This window comes from Podarcis melisellensis (genome assembly GCF_964234715.1).
Source record: "Podarcis melisellensis genome assembly, chromosome: 10".
Taxonomy (NCBI): Eukaryota; Metazoa; Chordata; class Lepidosauria; order Squamata; family Lacertidae; genus Podarcis; species Podarcis melisellensis.
This window is the reverse complement of record NC_138542.1, coordinates 24,602,377-24,623,943: the sequence shown is the minus strand read 5'-3', so window position 1 is coordinate 24,623,943 and position 21,567 is coordinate 24,602,377. Positions and strand designations below refer to the sequence as shown.

At 43.6% G+C, this 21,567-nt stretch overlaps 2 protein-coding genes across 7 annotated transcripts in view; one reads left to right on the top strand and one right to left on the bottom strand.

Annotated features, from left to right (window-relative positions):
- The window catches only part of DOCK4 (dedicator of cytokinesis 4), a 246,183-nt gene extending 231,070 nt beyond the window's left edge, over positions 1-15,113 (bottom strand). For all 5 annotated transcript variants that reach the window (XM_081928903.1, XM_081928904.1, XM_081928906.1 and 2 more), the window contains exon 1: positions 14,850-15,113. In XM_081928903.1, the coding sequence (XP_081785029.1) occupies positions 14,850-14,886 (37 nt within the window). In that variant the 5' untranslated portion in view covers positions 14,887-15,113. The remainder of the gene's footprint in view (positions 1-14,849) is intronic.
- Positions 15,114-15,289: 176 nt separating this feature from the next.
- ZNF277 (zinc finger protein 277) overlaps positions 15,290-21,567 on the top strand; it is a 37,656-nt gene continuing 31,378 nt past the window's right edge. Inside the window, exon 1 of one of the 2 annotated variants that reach the window (XM_081928991.1) lies at positions 15,290-15,506. In XM_081928991.1, coding sequence (XP_081785117.1) covers positions 15,464-15,506 — 43 coding nt within the window. In that variant the 5' untranslated portion in view covers positions 15,290-15,463. The remainder of the gene's footprint in view (positions 15,507-21,567) is intronic. The other variant, XM_081928992.1, reaches the window with a different exon arrangement.

Below are 21,567 nucleotides of genomic sequence, written 5' to 3'. Positions count from 1 at the left end.
GTGTGGGTGTGTAAGAAGAGAGTCCAAAAAGCACATTGATATTACCTCACCTAGTGGCTGATGAATTTATCTTCCTCATTAGGCCAAGTCCTTAGTCACTTTCACAGCCCACAGGTAACTCTCTCAGAGCCAGAGCCTATCACCAGAGCCAGAAGGGCCTCTGTGTCCACAAACTCAGTGAGCTCTGAGGCGTAGGGAGCAGCGGGAGGGGTGCTCTAGGAGGCTTAGGCAGGCACGGGCCCACAGCCCAGCTCCCTAGCTGGTCAGGTGGGGCTTGCTGAAACAGGTGAGGGTCACATGCCTTGTCAAGCCCAAATGCTGCCATCAGCAGGCAAAGTACAAACGGGCAGCAGAGGTGAGGTGTTGTGTCTGCTCAACTGCCCATGTTTATGGACCTTGGTTTGGATGTTCCTGGACCTCTACGGGATTGGTGGATTGACTCTGGAATGTATCCTAACTGCTGGACTTCAGACCTGGCCTACTTGGATTGATCCCAAACTGCATTTCCTGACCTTTGGACTTTGCTTGCATGGACTGACCACTGGTCTTTGAACTTTGGACGACATACTGGCTAGCCATCAGGTAGGCCAGGGGTTCAGTACACAAACTCTCATCCCCTCATCAACACAAAGAAGCCTCTCTTTTCTGGTCGTTCATATCTGTCAAAGTTGAAAATCCCGGTTCACAACAATACATCGTGGAAAACTGTAGAAGAATAGCCCATGCTCTTGAAGAGATGTGGGGCTACTGTTTCTGGCTGTATATCCCAAAAAAAGTTATTTTGATCCTATACAATACTTTACTACACTGTACAACTATACCATTCTACACTGAAATGTTTCTTTGTCCTTGGAACTTCCCATCACACTTGCCATCCTCTCCTGCCACACCAGTGTGGCGCGCCACACCCTTTGAAAACCACTGAACAATGACATTATATGGTACGAAAAAAGTATTAATAATATACAGACTTGTAACCAAAGTACCTCCTGAGAAAATGGAAGGCACATGCAACTTCTACACACAACAACCTATTTTGGGAAGGGGGGCGGGCAAGAAAGCCTGGTTGTGCCTGCAACTGAAAGCAGAAGAGAAAAAACATAAGCAGGTGGTCAAGTAGCTATGCTGGCAGAATGTTTGGACAGCAACTGAATGGCTTGAATTCAATCATTGCTGAGGCCATTATTACCTCCTCTAACATACACAGCTGTATTGTGGTTATTTAACTTACTTAACAGCTATGTTAACTCACATCAGCCTTCAAAACAAATAGAAAGGGAGAAATAAACACATGAGCAATTAAACAGGCAACCCAGACTGGATCCCCAGGCAACACCACACTTTTAAAGTGAGCTTTGGTTATAATGATGCCATACACAATCCAAAATAATGCAAGTTCTCATTTTCTACTGCATTGCCTACAAAGGCCTTTTGTTATGTTGTTTAAAAAATTAGTGGCACATTCTCATTCTCTCTCACTTTTCTGTTTTCTAAATAAAGCTGGCTGCTAACTCTATAAGCTTCCAGAAAGCTCTCTGAACAACAGCTTTGGGAGTCTGTTAAGCTCAAGTGGTCGGTAAGCCAAAAATGAAGTTGAACATGGTTCTAGCCCAATGCGAAAGTCTTATTTCCCGCACAAAAAAGTTGTCACCTGCCACTTAAAGTACGCAGTTGAAGGCAGATAGTTACCACACTGAAGTTTTTATAACTTTGATACCAAGGTGGCTCTAAGCAGATATGAACAGGAGTTTTAGCATTCGCACATAATATAGAATCATATAATTGTCTAGTCCAACCCCTAGAAATCCAGAAATCTCATCTTAAGCATCCATGACAGGTGGCCATCCAACCTCTGCTTATAAACCTCCAAGGGAAGGAGAGTCCCCTACCTTCCAAGAGAGTCTGTTCCACTGTCGAACAGCTCTTACTGTCAGAAAGTTTTTCCTGATATTTAGTCGGAATCTCCTTTCTTGTAACTTGAAGCCATTTGTTCAGGTCCTACGCTCCAGAGCAGGAGAAAACAAACCTGCTGCATAGAACAGTGGTAGGGACAGTGGAGAGAAAATAAATTTAAATTGTGCAATGCACGGCGGAAGTACTACACCTGGCCATCTGAAGACCACTACCCTGGAAGGTCATTGAGTCGAAGGTGTGAAGTTACCTAGCTGCACCACAGAGGGCAGAATCACTTAGTCCTTGGAATGCTGTTTTTCAAACTGTAGCGACACTATTTTGATTTTCCGTTCCCATGCAACAAATGTATGCAATAGTGGATCCTCAATTTAACTGCATTTTGAAATCATATTCAAGAAGTTGACTGTTATGCCGCTTCTAACTGCAACTTGTTTACTAATAGAGAGGGAACAGAATGAACCTGGCAAGAGTGGAAACTTCCCTCTACATTAATTGGGAAAGGTAATAGCACCTTCATACGGCATTCAATCCTCCTGGGTATGGCTCATTAGATAAATTCAATAGAAAGCGACAACACATCGAAAATGCAACAGCAAAAACGACAGTAAGAAAAAATTGGGGATTGGCATATTCACAGTAATGAAAGAATGCAAGAAATACTGTGTGCTGTCAGTAGCATTTTAAATCAAATGTATATCAAGATCATTCCTATAATGTCGTTCTCCTCCTTCGGTCTGACACGTGGTGTCTTTCAGTTGATTTTGCATGGACCTTCTTTCCTGAAGTCTTCTATTTCAGAATGCATAACATTGGTAATCTTTTTTTCAAGCCAAGTCACTCTTCTAAAAATAATCCATCTCCAACTGCATTCTTAATTTCATTCATAAGCAAGCTTAGTACTGGCCACTTTAAAATCAAGAGGAGGTAACCAAGCCAATACCATAGTGCACTACTATGTATTGGGACCACCTCTAAAGTAAGCAAGCATTCAAGGCATTCTATTAGATACCCTTTAGAGATTGAAAGTTGCATGACAATGGCTAATGGTGGAGCAATAAAACCACTAGCACATTTGCAAAGTAAAAGCAGGGTCCGGAATGGTTTCAAATTGGATGGAAGACCGTGTGTTGAGATTCCTGCATTGCAGAGGGTTGAACTAGGTGAACTTTGGGGTGCCTTCCAACTCTACGATTTTGGACCAGGGTCATCCAGTTTGAAACCATCAAGGACCCTGCTTAGCTTTGCAAATAGGCTAGCAGTTTTATTGGTGCGCCACTAAAATTACTTTCGCATTTAACTATGCCACACTTGAGATTATCCAGGGGTAAAAGTTGGTCTCTCCCTTGCCACCACCATCTAATCAAACTTTCATTTCTGATTGTGTATTTTCTCAGAAGCAAGCAGCCGGGTCTGGTGGCCATTGGGAGTATCAAGGCAGAAAGTAGGGAGACCAACAGCAAGCGGAGTGAAAGTCACAAAGACAGGCAGAGGCAACTAATTGCACTTTTGTCCCCAACCTCTTCCCTGCTGAGTTTTACAACAGGCAACAGCAGAGAGAGAAGGAGAAATCAGATAGGCAGGGTCACCTGCTGTTGTTAGTAGAAAGGAAGGCAGATGATAGCAGGTTGAAGTTGGTGGAGCAGTATCCCATTTGCCCCAGAGGACCAGCGTCTACTGGAAGTAAGTCCCATTATTGTAAATGAAACTTGCTCCCAGGAAACTAGGTTTACTACTATCACCTAAGAGAATTCTGAAATTGTAAGAACGGCAGTACAGCATTAGTTGTCATTATTTATCTTTCACAAAGACCAACTGCTACAAGTAAGCTTCCTTTAAAAGGTATTGCCTTTTCTTCTAATTTTATGAGCACAACTGGCTGTGATTTCTACCCACTCTTGCTGATGGTGGTGGCAGAACTGGTTTATGATTATCTTAATGAAGGAAAAGTCAATCTTTCACTGAGATAAAAAGTGTAACGGTGAGGGGTATCATATCCTACTTTTAATCACTGTTTTCCAAAGCCACTGTTTTACATTCAACTTACACTGAATGCATACGTTTCTTCAGGAGGGAAACGTAACACTGAACCATTGTTAATATCTCACTGTATATCAAACAGCCATCCTCTGCTTAGATAGTATACCCACATCTTTACAAATTGACCACAATGCTGGTTTTACGTTTGCACCTGAGATATTGTCACCTCCATCAGCAAGAGGAATGGAGTTCAACTAAGTTCATATTTTCCCAGGTCTTAATCAATGATATTATCTTAGACTTTCTGTACACACTCCAAATTACTCTGCATTCAATGCACTCCGAATACTGGTTTGGGAAGGAAGGGTACACATGACATTAACTATCTATATTTCATATGAAATATTGATGCATTTCCCCCAAAACCAACTTCAATCCAAATCGAGAACAAGAACAACCTAGCTATGTGTTTAAGCCAGCAATGTTGTACACAGCCTTCTTTTCAAGTAAGAAAACAAAAATTGCCTTCCATGAAGCAAATATCAACCCATCCATAAAGAACCAAAATTCATCTCTCAGGTTTGCTGAGTTTAGAGAGGGAAATTGTTTTGTGTTGTCAAGTAATGAGAAAGAGGGCGGGCATTGCAACTGTGAGTCATTACCATGATCTTTACCAACACATCTGCAAATAACTCTTGACTACCATAAGACAGTGAAAGACTAAAGATGGACTCTTGCATCTGTTTGTTTAGGGGGGAAAGAAGGGCAAATTACAGGCTGTGTCACAGGGATAATTCCCAATGATACCCTGCATCTCCAGCTTTCTACATCCAAATATCCACTAAGCCACGCAAGAAACAATTCAGGAGTGTTTCCAACCACTTCTCTGCTCTCACACAACCCACTGCACAGTTAGACTTTCTGAAATTAGTTTCTTAAAAGGTGAAGTGTTTTAAAAACAACAACAACCATGCAGACTACTATTAGGAGATGGGCAGTTCCTTCCCTTGGGTGGGAAGCAGGCTTGGGAGATTTGAGAACAATATTATGGCTTGTTCTCCCCATCCCCACCTCAGTACATTGGCTCAGTCTCTCTCCTTTCTTCTCCTACTGTGGGCACTCTGCAATACTTCCAACAAAAAGGTGGTGTGGACATGGCTAGCCCAAGACACTTTTCGGCCTGAGGCCCCCTCCTCCACCCCTAGTCCACATATAGTAGCCGACTGGACTGGCAGCTGAATCTTATTTTCACACTTATTTTCACCGGACAAATGCTAGAACATTAGCAGTGGCAAAGTTTTTATTGGTGGTTGCAAGAACCAATGATCCCTATATTCTGAACAAAATGCTTGTTTAACCTGGAGGTAGGCTGTATGAATTATGTATTGCTTTGTAACGATTTGTTGAGTCTCTAGACCGTAATAAAGATTGTTGTTGAAATTTTCACACTGCAGGCTGGACAGCAGCTTCCACTGAATTTGAATTGGGTGGTGTGGAGTGTGGGAAAGGCCAACCCTGCTCTGTCCTCCAGCACTTCACCTTGACTGTGTGTGTCATCCCCACACTCCAGTTTCTGCTGCCTGTGGTAGCTACCTCACTCGGCCTAATGTTACAGGCAGCCTGGAAACTAGAAACAGTCTGTTTAGGGAAGTCTTAGATATGTTGTAAGCTGCCCAGAGTGGCTGGGGAAACCCAGCCAGATGGGCGGGGTATATATTATAATCATCATCATCATCAGAATGCACCACCCAGACTTGTCTCTGGGCCCACTGAGTGTCTGCATGGCATAGCTTTCTGAAGTCAAATAAGACTGGTTTTAGCCATGGCTTGTGCAAGAGCAGGACACAGAATGCTGTTTTAGGAAGAAGGGCTAAGTAGTTTGAGACAATCAATATGTGATTTCTACCTTCAAGAGGACCTTTGAATTTATGTGGCCAGGTCACAAGTTCTATACAACAAATGACCATTACTGTAAACAATGTATTAGGTAAGCATGCAACCAGTGTTCAAAACTCCCAGTGTTCTAGGCACATTTTGCGGCAGGGACTTTCATTAGCACAATAAGTTTCTGAGTTGTGGGCGCAGTACTGCGCCTAAGATTTCAGATTAAAACTGTAGAGTGGAAGGAAAGGAGGATCCTTTTCTGCCTCCCCACTTCCAGCTACTATCTGAAGACTGAAGAAGAGACCCTCTTAAGAACATTAGGGTAGTGGGCAGGGGAAAGACCAGACCATATGAAAAATGAACATGAATTTTAGCTGCAGTACATTCATTATCGACTTTATATTCTTGTTATAAAAAGTGCACCTAGACATTCTGTTGTTGTGCCCATAACCTAGGTTTAAGGTGCCATTTAGCTCCTAGCTTTCGTGTATCAGTTTCTAACACTGCATGCAACAGGGCACAAGTTAACCATGGATGTTATGCGTTTGTTTGTTTTTCCTATTTGGAGAAGTACCACACAATCACCTTGCATAAGATATACTGGGAACACTAAGTGGCTTTGAAGAGTGGGGTACACAGTGTGATTTAATGCTTGTACTGTGCTCTGCACAAACCAGTAGAAAATAACAGCATGTAAAGTGGAATATAGTTCACGCTGAAATGTCAAGTGTCCATTTTCTACATATGGAAAAAGGCTGTTCAACTTTTTGGGAACAAACTAAAGCCACATTGGTCCACCTAGTGAAAGATGATCATAAGTGGTATATTCATCGCTGGTTCATCACCTCTTGCAAATTCAGTTCTGTAGGAATATGGCATAACCATATCTTTCTGCATTCCACAAACAGAAGTGCTGTGCTAGTGATACAGTTAACAGAGAAGATAGTAGCAGGTCAGGGATACGCACACTAATTTAAAGTGGCAACTCTGAAAAAACCGTAATTATACCTGACTGGGTAATATAAAGACAGGTTTTTTAAAAAGGAACATTGACATACTACCTTGAGGTATTTTGTTGCCTGGATTCTATCTTCTTGCTACACTGAAGGTATATGCACCCAGTAGACCTTCAATAGGAAACTCTTTCTAATGAGACAGTGACATACTGAGAAAAGAGCACTGCCCTGTAGCTTTTACATCGTATGTAAATTGAAAGTGCTCAACTGTTTCAGTGATTAAAGATTCTTTGGTCTTTCATGCCAGCACCCATCAAGGGCAAACGTTTTAGTGTTGGTGCACTGAACAAACTTTAAATCAGGCAACTACAACTGTCTGCCACACAGACAGAGCAGAATATTTCAGCTCCTTGCCATCGTGCTACTATGGTACATGGGAATAGGTTCTTCCTATAAGGGATTTAATCCAATGAGTATATATGTGCACAAATAGTTCAGCTGTGCACTCAACACAGTTAATATGTAATATTAAACAAGTGTACCGTCTCTGTATGAAACACATTCATTTATTTAGGAGATTCCCTTCTCTGCCCTTTACCACATGGTCCCAGGGCAGATTATAGCCATATAAGCATACAATATTAAAATCCAACAGAACAATTTAACTGAGGAATATACATCAGACTATAGAGGTGAAATCACACAAATCTAAACAGTCAATGGGCATGGTAAAGAGGTGAATCTTCAGCAAATGACCTGAAGATGAATTACACATGTCTGGTGTAAGTGCCACATTTTAGAAGCCCTTTCTCTTGCTTGCAAGGGTGGTGGAGCTACCAAGAGGGCACCACCTGAGCTGAACTGTAAAAATAAACAGAGACACACTCTTTCATACAAACACCTTTTAGATGTGTACAGACAGCTTGTACCTGTGTTCAGTGTAACCTGCGAACAAGCCTATATTCTCTCTGGGTGATAGTTTTGTTTCTGTTTGGGCTCAGTGAAATCTCACAGAAGGTTGATAAGATAACTTGTGGCATGCACATGCATTTATTAGCTCCACATATCCCTTGTGTCACCCATTCCTTCCTTCCCTTTGCTATGTCCCCTTGCTGACTTACTTAACAATATCAGCTCTAGAGAAGGAGCAAGCTTTTCAGTGACAGGTGTTCATGCATTCATCTGCAAGTCACCAAGTGGGGAGACACCAAGTATTATCCCATGAATGTATGAACCAGCTTTATGGAGGAAAACACGCTAGATAAGTTGCTTCTTGTGATAAGATGGCTAGTTAAGACAACATGAAAAAGAAGCATATTTTCAGGATTAGTGTATAAGCTACATGGATGGCCCCTTACAGAAAATGATTCTGTCCAATTGATAATGCAGTAGTCCACATGGTGAGGGTCAGGGTCAGGTGCCAGAAGGAGGTCAGCAATAACTCACAGTGTTAGTGAAGTTAACTCTTTATTCAAAGAAACACATGGCTCAAGAGGCCAGGGCTAGTGAGCACAACAACCTTTCCTGGTAGATATTACACCAATGAGGTAGCTGTGAGAACTGAAGGTTCCCACCTTCCCACAGCTTTGCTCGTCCCTCAAGTCCTTCCCAAGCAATCTGAGACTCTGTTAATACATCTGTACTTGCTCCACCCTCTTCATACCGCTTCTGGTTCTGGGAGGCTAGGGGGGAGGGGAGCTGGTCTCAGCAGGAGGGGGAGACACCAATGTCTCTTCACCAGCCACCCGCCTCTCTCCTCTCTTGTTTCAGCTTGAGATTCTGGACTTCTCTCTTGCACAGCCTCTTCCTGCTCACTAAACACTGTTACCTCTTCAGCTTCCAACACCTACCTCACCCCCATCCTCTTCTCCCTCTGACCACTCATCGTCATCCCACCACCAATCATCTGGCTCTGGCCTTCTTCTCCTGGGGGTTGCCTTGGGGGGTTTCCCAGCAGGTGTGCCCCCCACCATTCCTCTGCATCCAGCCAGTCCATGACATCAACTCTCTGAATAAAAAAAAATGTTGCATGCAAATGTTCAGTGCTGAAGTGTTACCTTGGGCGTTGCTTCAACTTCTGACTCTTAAATTAAAAACTTAAATTATGTATGTTTCGGTTCAACATTGAGATTTGAGGACTCCAGCTGGTGAAAAGAAATGATTATTCTATATGGTTTTATAAATCTTCACACACGGAATGGATACTACTTGATCTGCCAACCTTTCAAGTCTAAAGCAAATTTGATGTAATTAACTGACTTCTGGGCTGCATAACTGTTACAAAAAATGGAAGAAGCAAAATGGGAGCCCCTGACAGTGCTTTCACTCCTGAGCCATGAACAGCAGCAGAGGGTAGGTACATAACCGCTCACCATAATAATGATCACCTTAATACATAGTGACTGTGTGTAACACAATCTGTTAAAACCCTGCAAAGCGCTTAGGACTTGCTGATCGAAAGGTCGGCGGTTCGAATCCCTGCGGCGGGGTGCGCTCCCGCTGCTCGGTCCCAGCGCCTGCCAACCTAGCAGTTCGAAAGCACCTCCAGGTGCAAGTAGATAAATAGGGACCGCTTACCAGCGGGAAGGTAAACGGCGTTTCCGTGTGCAGCTCTGGCTCGCCAGAGCAGCGATGTCACACTGGCCATGTGACCCGGAAGTGTCTCCGGACAGCGCTGGCCCCTGGCCTCTTAAGTGAGATGGGCGCACAACCCCAGAGTCTGTCAAGACTGGCCCGTACGGGCAGGGGTACCTTTACCTTTACCTTTTACTCGTTTTGAAAGCACAGGACTGCCCGTATTGCAAGGCTGCCTGCCTTCCCCCTCCCCCAATCATAAAGGTTTTATCAGATATTAAGATTCATTTGCATAATGCAATAAAACTGAACAGTTTGTGTTACATGTGCTATGCTATCATATTGTCAGGGTCATATTTTTTCATTACTTAGTATAATACTGCTCCATTTCTTGAGGAGATCAGATTTTATATCAAATTTGGTGCCATGTGCACTTTCCTTCCTATAAACTATTTTGCATATTTTCAGTATATGATTTCACCATCAACAGAGAGAAGAGATGTTAGTCACTTTTTGTATGGTACTTTTTGCCTGAATTGCAATAACACCATAAGATGTATAAACCTTCTTCCTTCCATTGGAATAACTTCCTTTTTTCCCCGATCTCACCAGAAGTTTCATTGAAAACTTTAAATACTTTACACACATGTTACATGAGTTCCCATTTGGGAACCTGGACAACATGAACCAAAGGAGAGTTTGATACAGAACAATTTCCCCCGCCATTGGAATAACTTCTACCCATATCATCATATCTATATATTTTTGTTGGTGTCAGACGATTTAAACTGTACGTATTTGCAAGTAAAACTGCATACTTTGCTTTGCTTAAAGCCACCTAGGAAGTAACATGAAATTGTCAGGTTTTGGAAGCACCAAAAATTATCACTATTGGCAAAAGATTACACTTCAAAAATCAAGAAAATAACAGCACAACAGCAAAAAATGAACCAAGAGTCTTTCAATCTGCACTTTCAAAGACAGGGTCTGAGTAAACAGACAAGTCAGGGAAAAAGCCTGTTTAGAAAAGGGATGAGGTGTAAACATCCTATGATGGGAAGGTTTTCTCCTTTGCAATTGTCTTTCCCATAGTTTTCCTCTTCCGTAATGAGCAAAACAAGTGACCCAGCCGACCTGTGGCCATGGGTACTTTTTCTTGAGATACTTCAATAACTAGGACTTCTACACTGAATAAGTAACATGACCAGCTGTATTTAAATTTCAGTGCATTAAAACATGAAGCAAAATTCTGGATCAGCTGAAGTCCAAGGGAATTTGGGAGACATCACTTCCATTTGGCAAAATAAGCAGAGACAGATGAGTCTCTCATCACTTTTAATAGATAACAACTTAATCCTCTAATCTAAGAGAAGGCCATGCACAGCTCATAGGCTGAACAGCTCATAAGCTATATCCAGCCAGCCAAGGTTTCGCCTTCTGCTTCCACAACAAAATCCAGCTTTTCCCACCGTCTGTGCCTATGGTGCTTAAAATCAAAACCAAAATTATTAAATGAGGCCCCAGGCCTTTATTTTAGCTACCTCACCTCAGGTAAAAGAGCAACCCATTGAACTAGTCAAACAATGTGGAAAGTAAATTAAAATGACACTGATTTCACATTGGCCAGCTCCAAATTGTTCCCCAGATACAACCAGGTGCCTCCACTGTTAATTTCAGGAAGTACACATTCCACACTTGTTTTGCCCATACATTTCAGGTGTGCCTAGTTGACTTTCAGTTAAAAGCCATGACTTACAAAATAACTCTACAAAACGTTCACTGGCCATGTTCCATGTTAAAATTAGATTAATAGGAGAACTTTAAACAGGTTCTCCTGAAGTCAAATTACCAATGGAATTCATGTCAACTTTCAGTTTGCTGATATATTCAAGAAATGAATTGAGATTGGTGTGAATTAAATATCTCACAAAAATTACAGCTTCCAGATTAATTTTATGGACACCTTTCATGGCATGGGCTGAGTTCCATATCAGACACACTGAGCAGAATCGTGGGGGGATGGGATTAAGCTCCATACATACTCTAAAGTGCAACTCCTCTATAGCATTAGCCACCTTGGACATGCAAAATTGATGATGGTGTTTGATGTAAGCTCTAACTGGGCTGCAGGAACTTTAAAAAGGCTAAGTACATCATTGTAGTAAAATTGTTAGGATGAAAAATGCTATGGTTTTAGTTTGGAGCGTTAGCAGACTAATAGCCAAACTGAACGCGTGTTTATGGTCAACGTTGCTCATTTGCAGGTAAGTGTGCGTAGAATAGCAAACTTAACGACAATTCTTATTTACCTGGGAGAAAAGCTGGGCTGAAAACAAATTGGTCATAATTTGGGCAGGGGGGGCTCATAGTTACATACACAGTAATAGAGGAATCATATGTTTACTCATAGGTATGTCCCAGTGTGTTCAAAGGAATTTACTCCTAGTGAATGAGTTTAGGATTGCAACGTAAGGCTGAATCTATATACCAGTACGTGCTTTTTTGGAATTAAGACCCATTGAACACACTGGAGCTTTGGTATGAATATATATAGTATTAGGGCTGTAATTCTAGGCAAAGTTACTTAAACACATATTTAAGCCAGGCTGCATGGCTGCCATATGTACTCTTATGTTCTTAACCTGTGGGTCCCCAGATGTTGTTGGACTACAACTCCCATCATCCCTGAGCTCTGACCTTGCTAGCTAGGGGTGATGGGAGCTATAGTTCAACAACCTCTGGGGACCCACAGGTTGAGAAAGGCTGGGAGGAACTCCATCTTGGAAGCTGCTGTCTAATGCTTACTATTTGGGAAGAAGTCCCACAGCACTCAGGAGGACATTACTTCTGAGCAAATATGCACAGTATCAGGCTGTACACCAAGCAGGCAGCAAAAGCCTACTGAAAATCATGAACCCTTCATATTAATAAAATAAAATACAGCTCTTAGGTTTGCATGTAATAAGGGAGTTAACAGTACTTCCCATCACACACATTTTATCATTTCCCTGCACTTGCTGCTCTTCACATCTCAGGATTCTTATGGGTTTGCTTCAACGGCAATTCATTTTTAAGGTGATGAAAGAAAAGCCAGTTGCCTGTCCGGTGACTAACTGCGCTAATGAAGAGGTGCCTAAGGCCTCTTTCTGGCAAATGTTCAGGCAAGACACCAAAGCAATCACTGACTCAACATTGAAGCCATTCATAAGCCAGCACATGTACTCCACTCAGCCAGTGACAATTGCCTGGTGCATTCTCCATGTAGCACAGTGGCATATGCTGAAAGCAATTCAAGAAAGAGAACCAAATATTTAGATCAGGAAAGGGCTTGTTCAAAGGGTTGGTTTTTTTCTTCAGGAAAGGGTATGTTGTATTTCCCCTGAGATCACAAGAATAATAGCTTAGCGACACTGTCACACCTTTTCCACTTCAACAGAGAGGAAGCAACCAGAGCACAATACAAAGTTCGCTGGGGAGAGACATCTTTCAAGGAAAATGTTATGGTCCAGCAACTCTAGGTTGGCAATTCAGATTGCGTGTGTGTGTGTGTGTGTGTGTGTGTGTGTATTCCTTCCCTTGAAATAAACTGTAGCATTCAGATTGTTCTTCGTGTATGGAAAATCTGTTTCAGTTGTTGGGGGGGACCCTTTCAAAGTGTTACAAAAATGCAAGCAAATGTTATAGCTTGAAATACTTGACCAATAATATCCCACATACCATTCCAGGAAATACCAAAGTGGCTTTTCAATCCATGTGCATAGCTCAGTGTGTGTATTTTCCCCGCAAAGATCAATGGGAGGACTAATCAATATCCAGCAGCCCAGCTGTGACTGGGTACATAAAGAAGTCAAGAAAATAAATCCCATCAATGATCTGTATAATTTAACATTTGGGTCATAGAGCAGCATCTGGGATCATTTCCAAATGGAGCAGTTGCATGGCATGCATCCTGGCTCCCATGCTCATGGTTAAATACAGAGAGATCTCACACATATACAGAAAGTCTTTGCATTCCAGCTGGATTTTTCGTTACACCTGCAATTCAGCATGCAGGCATACCTCAAGACCAGAGCGAGCAACATTCTTGCCATGCCCTTCACCTGTAAAGCCAATCAAAGCAGCTGCTATTGGGGTGAACTAGTCAGCAACTACGAAACGAAACAATAACCAATTCTTCATCACTTTGTCTATCAGCTGAAGAAACCCTGCAATCTCATCTCCAAAGGAGAGGTGGGCAAAATAACCCCATCGCCCATTGGCAACTGCTATCCAAAACCCAGATCAGGGAAGATATCCTTGATGTTCACATCATTTAGAAAGTAAATTTAAAATGAGGCACAATGTAAGAAATAATTAATACCGCAGGCTTAACATTTGTTTTCTTTAAAACGGAAAGCTTGCTATCTGTCTGGCTGAAATTAATAGCCCCAAGTAGTATCAGAAGAATCTGGTGTAAGTGACGAAGGAGAGAGAAAATGCGAGCTTTAAATAGTCAGTTGAGGCAAGGGTGTGTGTGTGTGTGTGTAAGGAGAGAGGAAAATCAGAAGAAAACCTACATGCCGCTGTTGGGAGGCGGGGTGATGGGAAAGATGCGAAATTCCACATTCATCAGTCAACATCTAACGTCCTTTGTTGTTCACCTTTTGTAAGAGGATGGAAGCAGCCTTTCCTCCTCCAACAGGATCGCAAGTTCCCTAACTGACAATACACCACCCTGTCTGTTTCCTTGGGCAATCCAAACACTTTTGTACTCCATTAAAGCCGAGAACAAAAACACCACTACTGGAAGTAGGTTACTATCCAGATTAAAACAAAAACACTCCTCGGCCAACCCCAACACACACACACACACACACCCCCACATCACATTCAGCCGCGCACTAGTGCCTCTCGCAATCTACACGAAAGATGGCAGCAGTTTTTAGCCTGTCTTTAAATCCTATGCCAAAATACACATTTTCGCACAATCGAGAGCTTGCTTAGTCTGCTTTTCTTTTTTATCCAGGACGCCAAGAGGACTGAGGAACACCCCCCTTTTTTTAACGATGTTGCTTGCTTAATTGGATACATTGTTTGGATATCGCGTTGCATGCAGACTCTTTAAAAAAGCCACTTACTCTTCTTACGTGCAATGGTCGTCAATTATTATTTTTTAAATAATAAGATAGAGATCCAATCCTTCCCCGCCCCCTTTGCTCCACATTTCCAAAACCACAAAAAGGCACTTTTTCTGTGTGTGTGTGAGAGTGTGATATGTTGAAGGATGAGGAACGGGAAGAGAATGGATCTCATGCAATGATGGGTCTTTCGCTCGCACCAAACAGCAGCATCCGACTGGAAAGTAAACAGACGGATGCACGAATTGCCAAGATCAAGGTTGGAAGGAGCAAAAGGGTGCGCGGCGGGTGCGAAGGATAGGTGCCTCGCCTTCTCCTCTCCCGACTCGCCCCCTTCGGAGCAGCAAGCCAGACCCGGGGAGGGCAAAGCGAGGACAAGCCGAAGGGCGCCAAAGGAGGTCTCTTGAGGGGAGCTCTCCTCACTCACCCACTCCGTATTTCTCGTGCTCGGTGGGAATCCACATGCTCCAAAGAGTGCAAGGCGGCTCTGGGTCCCTCTTGGCCAAACAATAACAGGAGCAGCAGCAGCCGCGGCTCCCCTCCGCCTCAGAGCAGCAGAAGCAGCAGCAGCAGCGACCGCCAAGCGGCGAGCCCCCTTTGCCCGGCGGCCAGCGCTCCCGCTCGCTTGTGCGCGCCTCAGCTCCGCTCCTCAGGCGACCGCGGAGAAGTCATTGTTCTGATTGACGGAGCCCAGCTCGCGCTCTGGGACAGCCGCCGCCAGCCCCGCCCCCTTGCCCCGCCTTCCCCTCTCGCTCGCCTCTTTCTCAACGCCCCCCGGCATGAAGTTTCAATGGCATGATGGGAAGTGTAGTCTTTCGGCAAAGCCACGCCTCCCGCTCCGCGCCGTGTGTTCTCGGGCAGAGCCCGCGGCCAAAACAAAAGACGGAGCCCGGCGCTCCCGACATCCCTTGCGTCGACGACGACGACGAGGGGCGGTGGGAAGGGGCGCCTCGTCTTCTCCCATTGGCCCAGCCCGGTGGAATCCCCCGCGTGCCTGCGTAGCCTCGCCGCGCGATATCCTCTCGGCTGCAGGCTGTGGCCATGGCAACTCCCCAAGGCTCGGCGGAGCGGGCGAGGAAGAGCGGTGAGTTCCGGAGACCACGTTACAGCCGGTGGCTGCTTCATGCGCTGTGTGCCGACGTGACTCTTGAGCCGCTTCCGTGGTATCATTAGAATCGTAGAGTTGGAAGGGAGCCACGAGGGGTCATCTAGTCCAACCCCCTGCGAGGCAGGACTCGAACCCAGGACCCTGAGATTAAAAGTCTCCTGCTGTACCGACTGAGCCAACCCCTTTATATAGTTAGGTGCGTGGCAAAGTTGACAGGCCGTGACAAGGGAAGGGCTAGGAAAGGGAAATAACAGCGTTTCCTTGCCTTCTTGTTGCAATGGTCTGCAGCACGTGTAGGCATCGTCACCCGGTGTGCAAACCATCATGCAAATACTTCCACGTGTCTTGAGAGAAGTACCATGGCGTTACTACTTTATAGGGCAGTGTTCCTCTGCAGGTCCTCAAATGTAAGCTCATTCGAGTTCTGCTGGTTTACTTCCAGAAAACTAGGTGCACCCTTAAGGATAAAATTGAATAATTCAAAGCCTAATAAACAAATAAATATCTCCTCAAATTTTCTAAAATATTTACAGATACATGAATCAGTTGGAAGGGACCACGAGGGTTATCTAGTCTAACCCCCTCCAATACAGGAATATTTTGCCCAGTGTGGAGCTGTTGGCCCGCTAGATCATCACAGAGAGTGGGCTCTTTCTATATAGCTTTTCACCCAAATATATTTCTGAACCCTACAAGTACAGGTGAATCAGATCTGTGGCTAGTCTCTGCATGGTGTCTGAAGGATTCAGGCTGTTACTCTATGCATGCACTTGGAGTAAGCCCCACCAATCAGAGTATAAAGTGTTTGGGAGTCAGTTTGCAAAGGACTGTGTTGTCAAGCTGCAGTTTCCTGAATGCTTGGGAGAAAATCCTGTTGAAAGCCATCAGTCTTCCTTCTGAATAAACTTGTACTGTCAGGTGTATTTTGGGACGCTATGCCCAAGCTGTTGCAACAGAAAGGGGATGAATGTTATTTCTTTTTGCCGTGTATTTTACTTAGCTTGCAGTTGCATCCCATCCTTGAAAGGCACATGCCTGTTTTTGCCGGTCTCTTTCTAAACACCAATGAAGATGTAACGTTGGAACCGTATACAGATAGGTAGCCGTGTTGGTCTGCCATAGTCAAAACAAAACAAAATTCCTTCCAGTAGCACCTTAAAGACCAACTAAGTTAGTTCTTGGTATGAGCTTTCGTGTGCATGCACACTTCTTCAGATACCTGAAGAACCGTATGTGCATGAGTTGAAGTAAAGAGATGACTGGAAGGGAAATGGCTGGAAACAGATCCAGGATGAGCAAGTATTTTCTACAAACATATGGCATGTGTTTATCGAACACAACGCCAGCTTTGTCAGAAATTGGTTTAGCTTGCAGTGGCACATGCTTCAGATTCTTGAAGTACAAGAGAATGGGTAAAAGGCGTCCTAGATGACAAAAATTGGTGTTACTGAATCATAAGTATGCATCCCTGAAACGGCCAGTTGGTCTACCAAGTGCTTATGCAGTTACTCCTGTCGCACTTTCCTGCAGATTTTTATAAAAGGCCATGCCACTAGCTCTGAAGCCTCAGGAAGATGAAATCCCATTCAGTAATGAAAGTCAGCATAAGGAAAGAACTGGAACAAACTGCAAGACTTCAGTATGCCCACAGATCCTTGAGGTGCAACATTGCAGTGTGCTTTGATATTCATCCCTTGAAGAGCAGTTTTTGCCTTTTTGTGTTCCATCTCTCTTCTTTTCAGGGCACTTGTTGTTCTCCTAGTAATCTCTAGATCTTGCTTCCCTTTCCCACTGTGCTTCTGGGGAATCCTGCTCCTGTGTCTGATTGTAATCAATCTGGCAATGTGGTAGGGAAGCAGAAGAAAACAAGCTGCTTGTGAATATTTACATAATAGTGGTGCATAACAGTACTCACTATGTTACAGCAGCTCAGTTCTGTCACAGGTGAACACAAAAAAGGGTTTGTTTGAATTATTTCTATGCCACTCTATTTTTTTTGGGGGGGGGACTTCTAATTTACGGCATATTTATGTTATCTATAAAAATATTTATAAAACTGCTCCCTCATAAAATGTCAAGGCAGTGTACAATAATATATGTAGGTAAACTATGAGATGTCAAGAGAATTATACAAAATAACTACCACTACTGTCTCCTTTGGGAAAAGCTAAGCTGAATAGACCTACCAGTATAAAAGGTCTTCAAGAGAGACCTCAAAATTAGTAGTAAGGATCTGCTGAAAGAGCATTCCACAGCATGAGACCAACAACAATGAATGCCTATGTTCTAGCTGAAGCTATCTGAAATGCAATGGACAACTAACAGCGTTCCTCTGGATACTATTGGTGGTAAAGCTGGGCTTATAAGGGCTCAGGCAGACCTTAAGGTGTCCTAGATTCAAGTTCAGGCCTTTGTGTACAAGCACCTTGTAGGAAAACCATCACCAATAAGGTTATGCCAGTGGAATGTCATCTGATGTTTAAGGAGTCAGTGTGATAACTAAATGGATGGTGACATGGCTTAGATCAGAAAAATCTGGATTCAAATCCCCATTCTTCTATTAAGTTCACTGAGTGGCTTTTGGCATTCTAACCCTAACTTATCTTAGAGCTGATTTAGTGGTGACGAATGTATCCTGTGAGCCAGGAAGTCATCAGTTCAAACCTTGTCTCAGCCATGAACTCACTAAGTGGCTTCAGGCAAGCTACCATTCTCTTTCACACTCTCCATCTCCTTACACACATCTTGCATCTCACCATCATAGGTTTGTTGTGAAGATAAGAAGTAATGTATGTCAAGCACATACTGACTGGGACTGATGGGAGTTGTTGTACAAAACAACTGAAAAAGCCAGGTTGGCAAAAGAAGAGAGGTGCCCAGGTGTTGATCCATTTCATTATTCAGCAGTATTCTCAGCTGTGTTAAGGCCTGAGTAAACTCATGGAAAGCTCTCAGATTCCAAAGCCGCCTTGTTCCTCTGCCGTAAAGGACCCTTAGGAATATCTGGTCTTGGCTGTGCTTCCAGCTAACATCGCAATTTAGGATGTTTCCGGGCTTGTGACTTTTCAAAATTGTCTTTAGGAGTAAAAACAATGTCTTCCCTACTGAAAAACCTTAGCAGGTGTTTTAGGCACATTCTTTTAGTGCAGTTCCGTTAGAAGGGTAATGATTACAAGCAGAAGTGATTATGTCTGAAATAGCTTTTCTAATTAAATTCCAAGCTCCAGTTATTATCACTACCAAAATTGGGTTTCTTAAAATAGTAGATGTTAATTATGCTGAATTAAAATCATACGAATAAATCTTTATCATACAAGTAAAACCTTTTAAAGTTATTATCTGATAACTGTACTAAGTGTTATGGATGGTTGGAAGCAAGAGCGTCTAGTATCCAACAAATGGGGTGGAAAACAAGCTTCCCGCACCCAGTCCTTTCCTATATATCTTATGCATAGGTTTCAAACATCTCTACTTGGGTTTTATGTCCATTATATTTAACTCGCACAACAACAACAACACCCATGAATTATTAGCATTTGTTCCTGCTCCTGCTTTTCTTACAATTATCTAGAATTGTGAAGTAACTACCAAATAATAAGAAATCACCCTTGTTAGGAGTGGCATTTTATTTTATTTTTAAAAAAGTAAGCCCTGCTACAGGGAAGTAGTATTAAATGTGTGCATGCTCCACCAAGATACATAGCTCCAGATACAACAGGAATATAGTCTGGAGGTAACAATAATACCCACTGATTACCTGAGAACCCCTGCCCCACCACATACCATTTCATATAGTGGTATTTTTTCCCTTCTTTTCGATAAATCCCATTCCACAATATGTGATTTGGGGCCACGTAGGTGGTGGCACCACAAGCACAGAATGTCCTTTCTAGGGAAGTCGAGCAGTCTGCTTCATATATTGATTCTTGGCGGAGTGTAAAAAAACCCTTGTGTTCTTTAGCATCAAATAACACAAGACTATGCATGCCTATGCTTTTCCTGGGTTAAGATTATAGGATTACAATTTTAGTATAGGAATGGTATACAGAATAGTATATTTCAACATTCTGACATGCTACCACTTTGCTTCTTATGTTTAACATCACAATTAAACCTTATTATTTGAGTAGGGGTAACTTTAGGGAAGTGTATCTTGTTGGGTCTAAAACAGCTTCGCTGGCTGAGGATCCCTTCCAGAGTACAATTCAAAGGGCTCATGCCTATCTTTAAAGCAGGGGTAGGGAACCTCAGGCCGGGGGAACGAATGCAGCACTTGAGGCCTCTCTGTCTGTCCCCCTGGATTCTCCCTGGGCCATATTCACTCCCTGCTCCATATCATTTGCTTGCTCCACACCCACCATGTTTTTACCTGATCGGAATGTGTCGCTGAACTCGGATAATGTTTTTTGCCTGCCTGGGTGGAGATTAGAGGTGAATATGTGAGTAGGTGCCAAAACATACAAAGGTAAAACTTGCAACCACTGCTCTGTCCACTTCTGTTCCTGGTTCTGTCACTACTGGCACATAGCCCTCAGAAGATGTCATGGACCGGATGGGTGCAGAGCACTGATGGAAGGCACCAGCCAGGGAAACCCCCAGGGGGAGAAAGCTCAGAGCCAGCCAATTGGTGATGGGTTGAGTGGTCACAAGGAGAAGGAGCAGACCGGGAGATGGAGGTGTCAGAGGCAAAAGCGGCGACAGCGTTTTGTGAAAAGGAAGAGGCTGCGGCAGAGCACAGTTCAGACTCCGAGGCAGAAGCTGAAGAGTCTCCACCTTCTGCGACCAGCTTGCCTCAACCCTGGTCTCCTAGAACACACAGATTGTGCACCGATACAGCCTGAGGCTGCTTGAGAAAGACTCTGAAGAGGAGTCCTAGTGGGCTCTGGGAAGGCAGGGACCTTCAGTCCTCGCAGCTGCTTCATTGGGACAAGACCTCCCAGAAAGAGTTGATGAGACCACTAGGCCAGAGTAGTGGTTTGTTCCCTTGACTAAATAATTAACTTCACTGGCCTCAGTTGATTTATTGTTTTGCTGCTGACCTACGTCTGACTCCAGCTCTGGCAAAATGTTGCTCAGAAGGGAGAGAGAGCTCAGTTGGTAGAGCACGAGACTTTTAATCTCAGGGTCATGGATTCCAGCCTCATGTTGGGCGAAAGATTCCTGCGTTGCTGGGGGTTGGACTAGATGATCCTTGTGGCCCCTTTCAGGATTTTATGAATTCATCTTATTCAGGAATGTAGCCCTCTAGCTGTGGAAGATGCCCCACCGCTCCTTCAAAGCCTTATACGGCTTGGTCCTTGGCTGGTGCTTCTCCTGCAATACATGAACCTTCCTGCACACTGAGGTCATCTTCAGAGGGCCTTTTCTAGCGCCTTTGAAGGGTACTTGAGTGACACTAGACAAAGCAGCATTTCAGCTGTTGTGCCCTGTTTCCGGAATGCTCTCCTGGAAGGCTTGCCTGAAAATCTCGTGTTTTTCAGCACCCAGGAGACAACCCAGGCTCTTTAAGGGCGGTAGTAAACAAGATGATATCTGTGGAAGTGGGACCGTTTTAAAAAAAAAAGTAAATAGGTGCAGGGGAGCCCTGAGCCAGAATGCTGTGGGTGAGGCAAAGGGGCTTTTGCTGCATTTCTGATCCATATTGCCCCTGCCCCTTGCATCTGAAAGCTTTTCCCCCAATGTAGATAGCAGGCATGGGAGGTCAAATCTGGAGCAAGATGCTTTTGTGTGTGTGTGTGTGTGTGTGTGTGTGAGAGAGAGAGAGAGAGAGAGAGAGAGAGAGAGAGAGAGAACGAGAGAGAGTGCTGTTTGCACACACACACACATTACCCCACAAACTATGGTCCCAATCTGGAGCAGGTGCTGCTGTTTGGCTTTTAGAAAAGTCATTTACACAAATGCTAATTGCATGAATGGAGTCTCATCTGGTTTGGCCCTTAAATATGGCTTGTGCTGGTTTTTAATTTTGCTGCTGGTTGGTTTTTTTACTACTTTTCTCTCGTATTGTAGTGTTGGTATTATTGTTTCTCTTTTGATT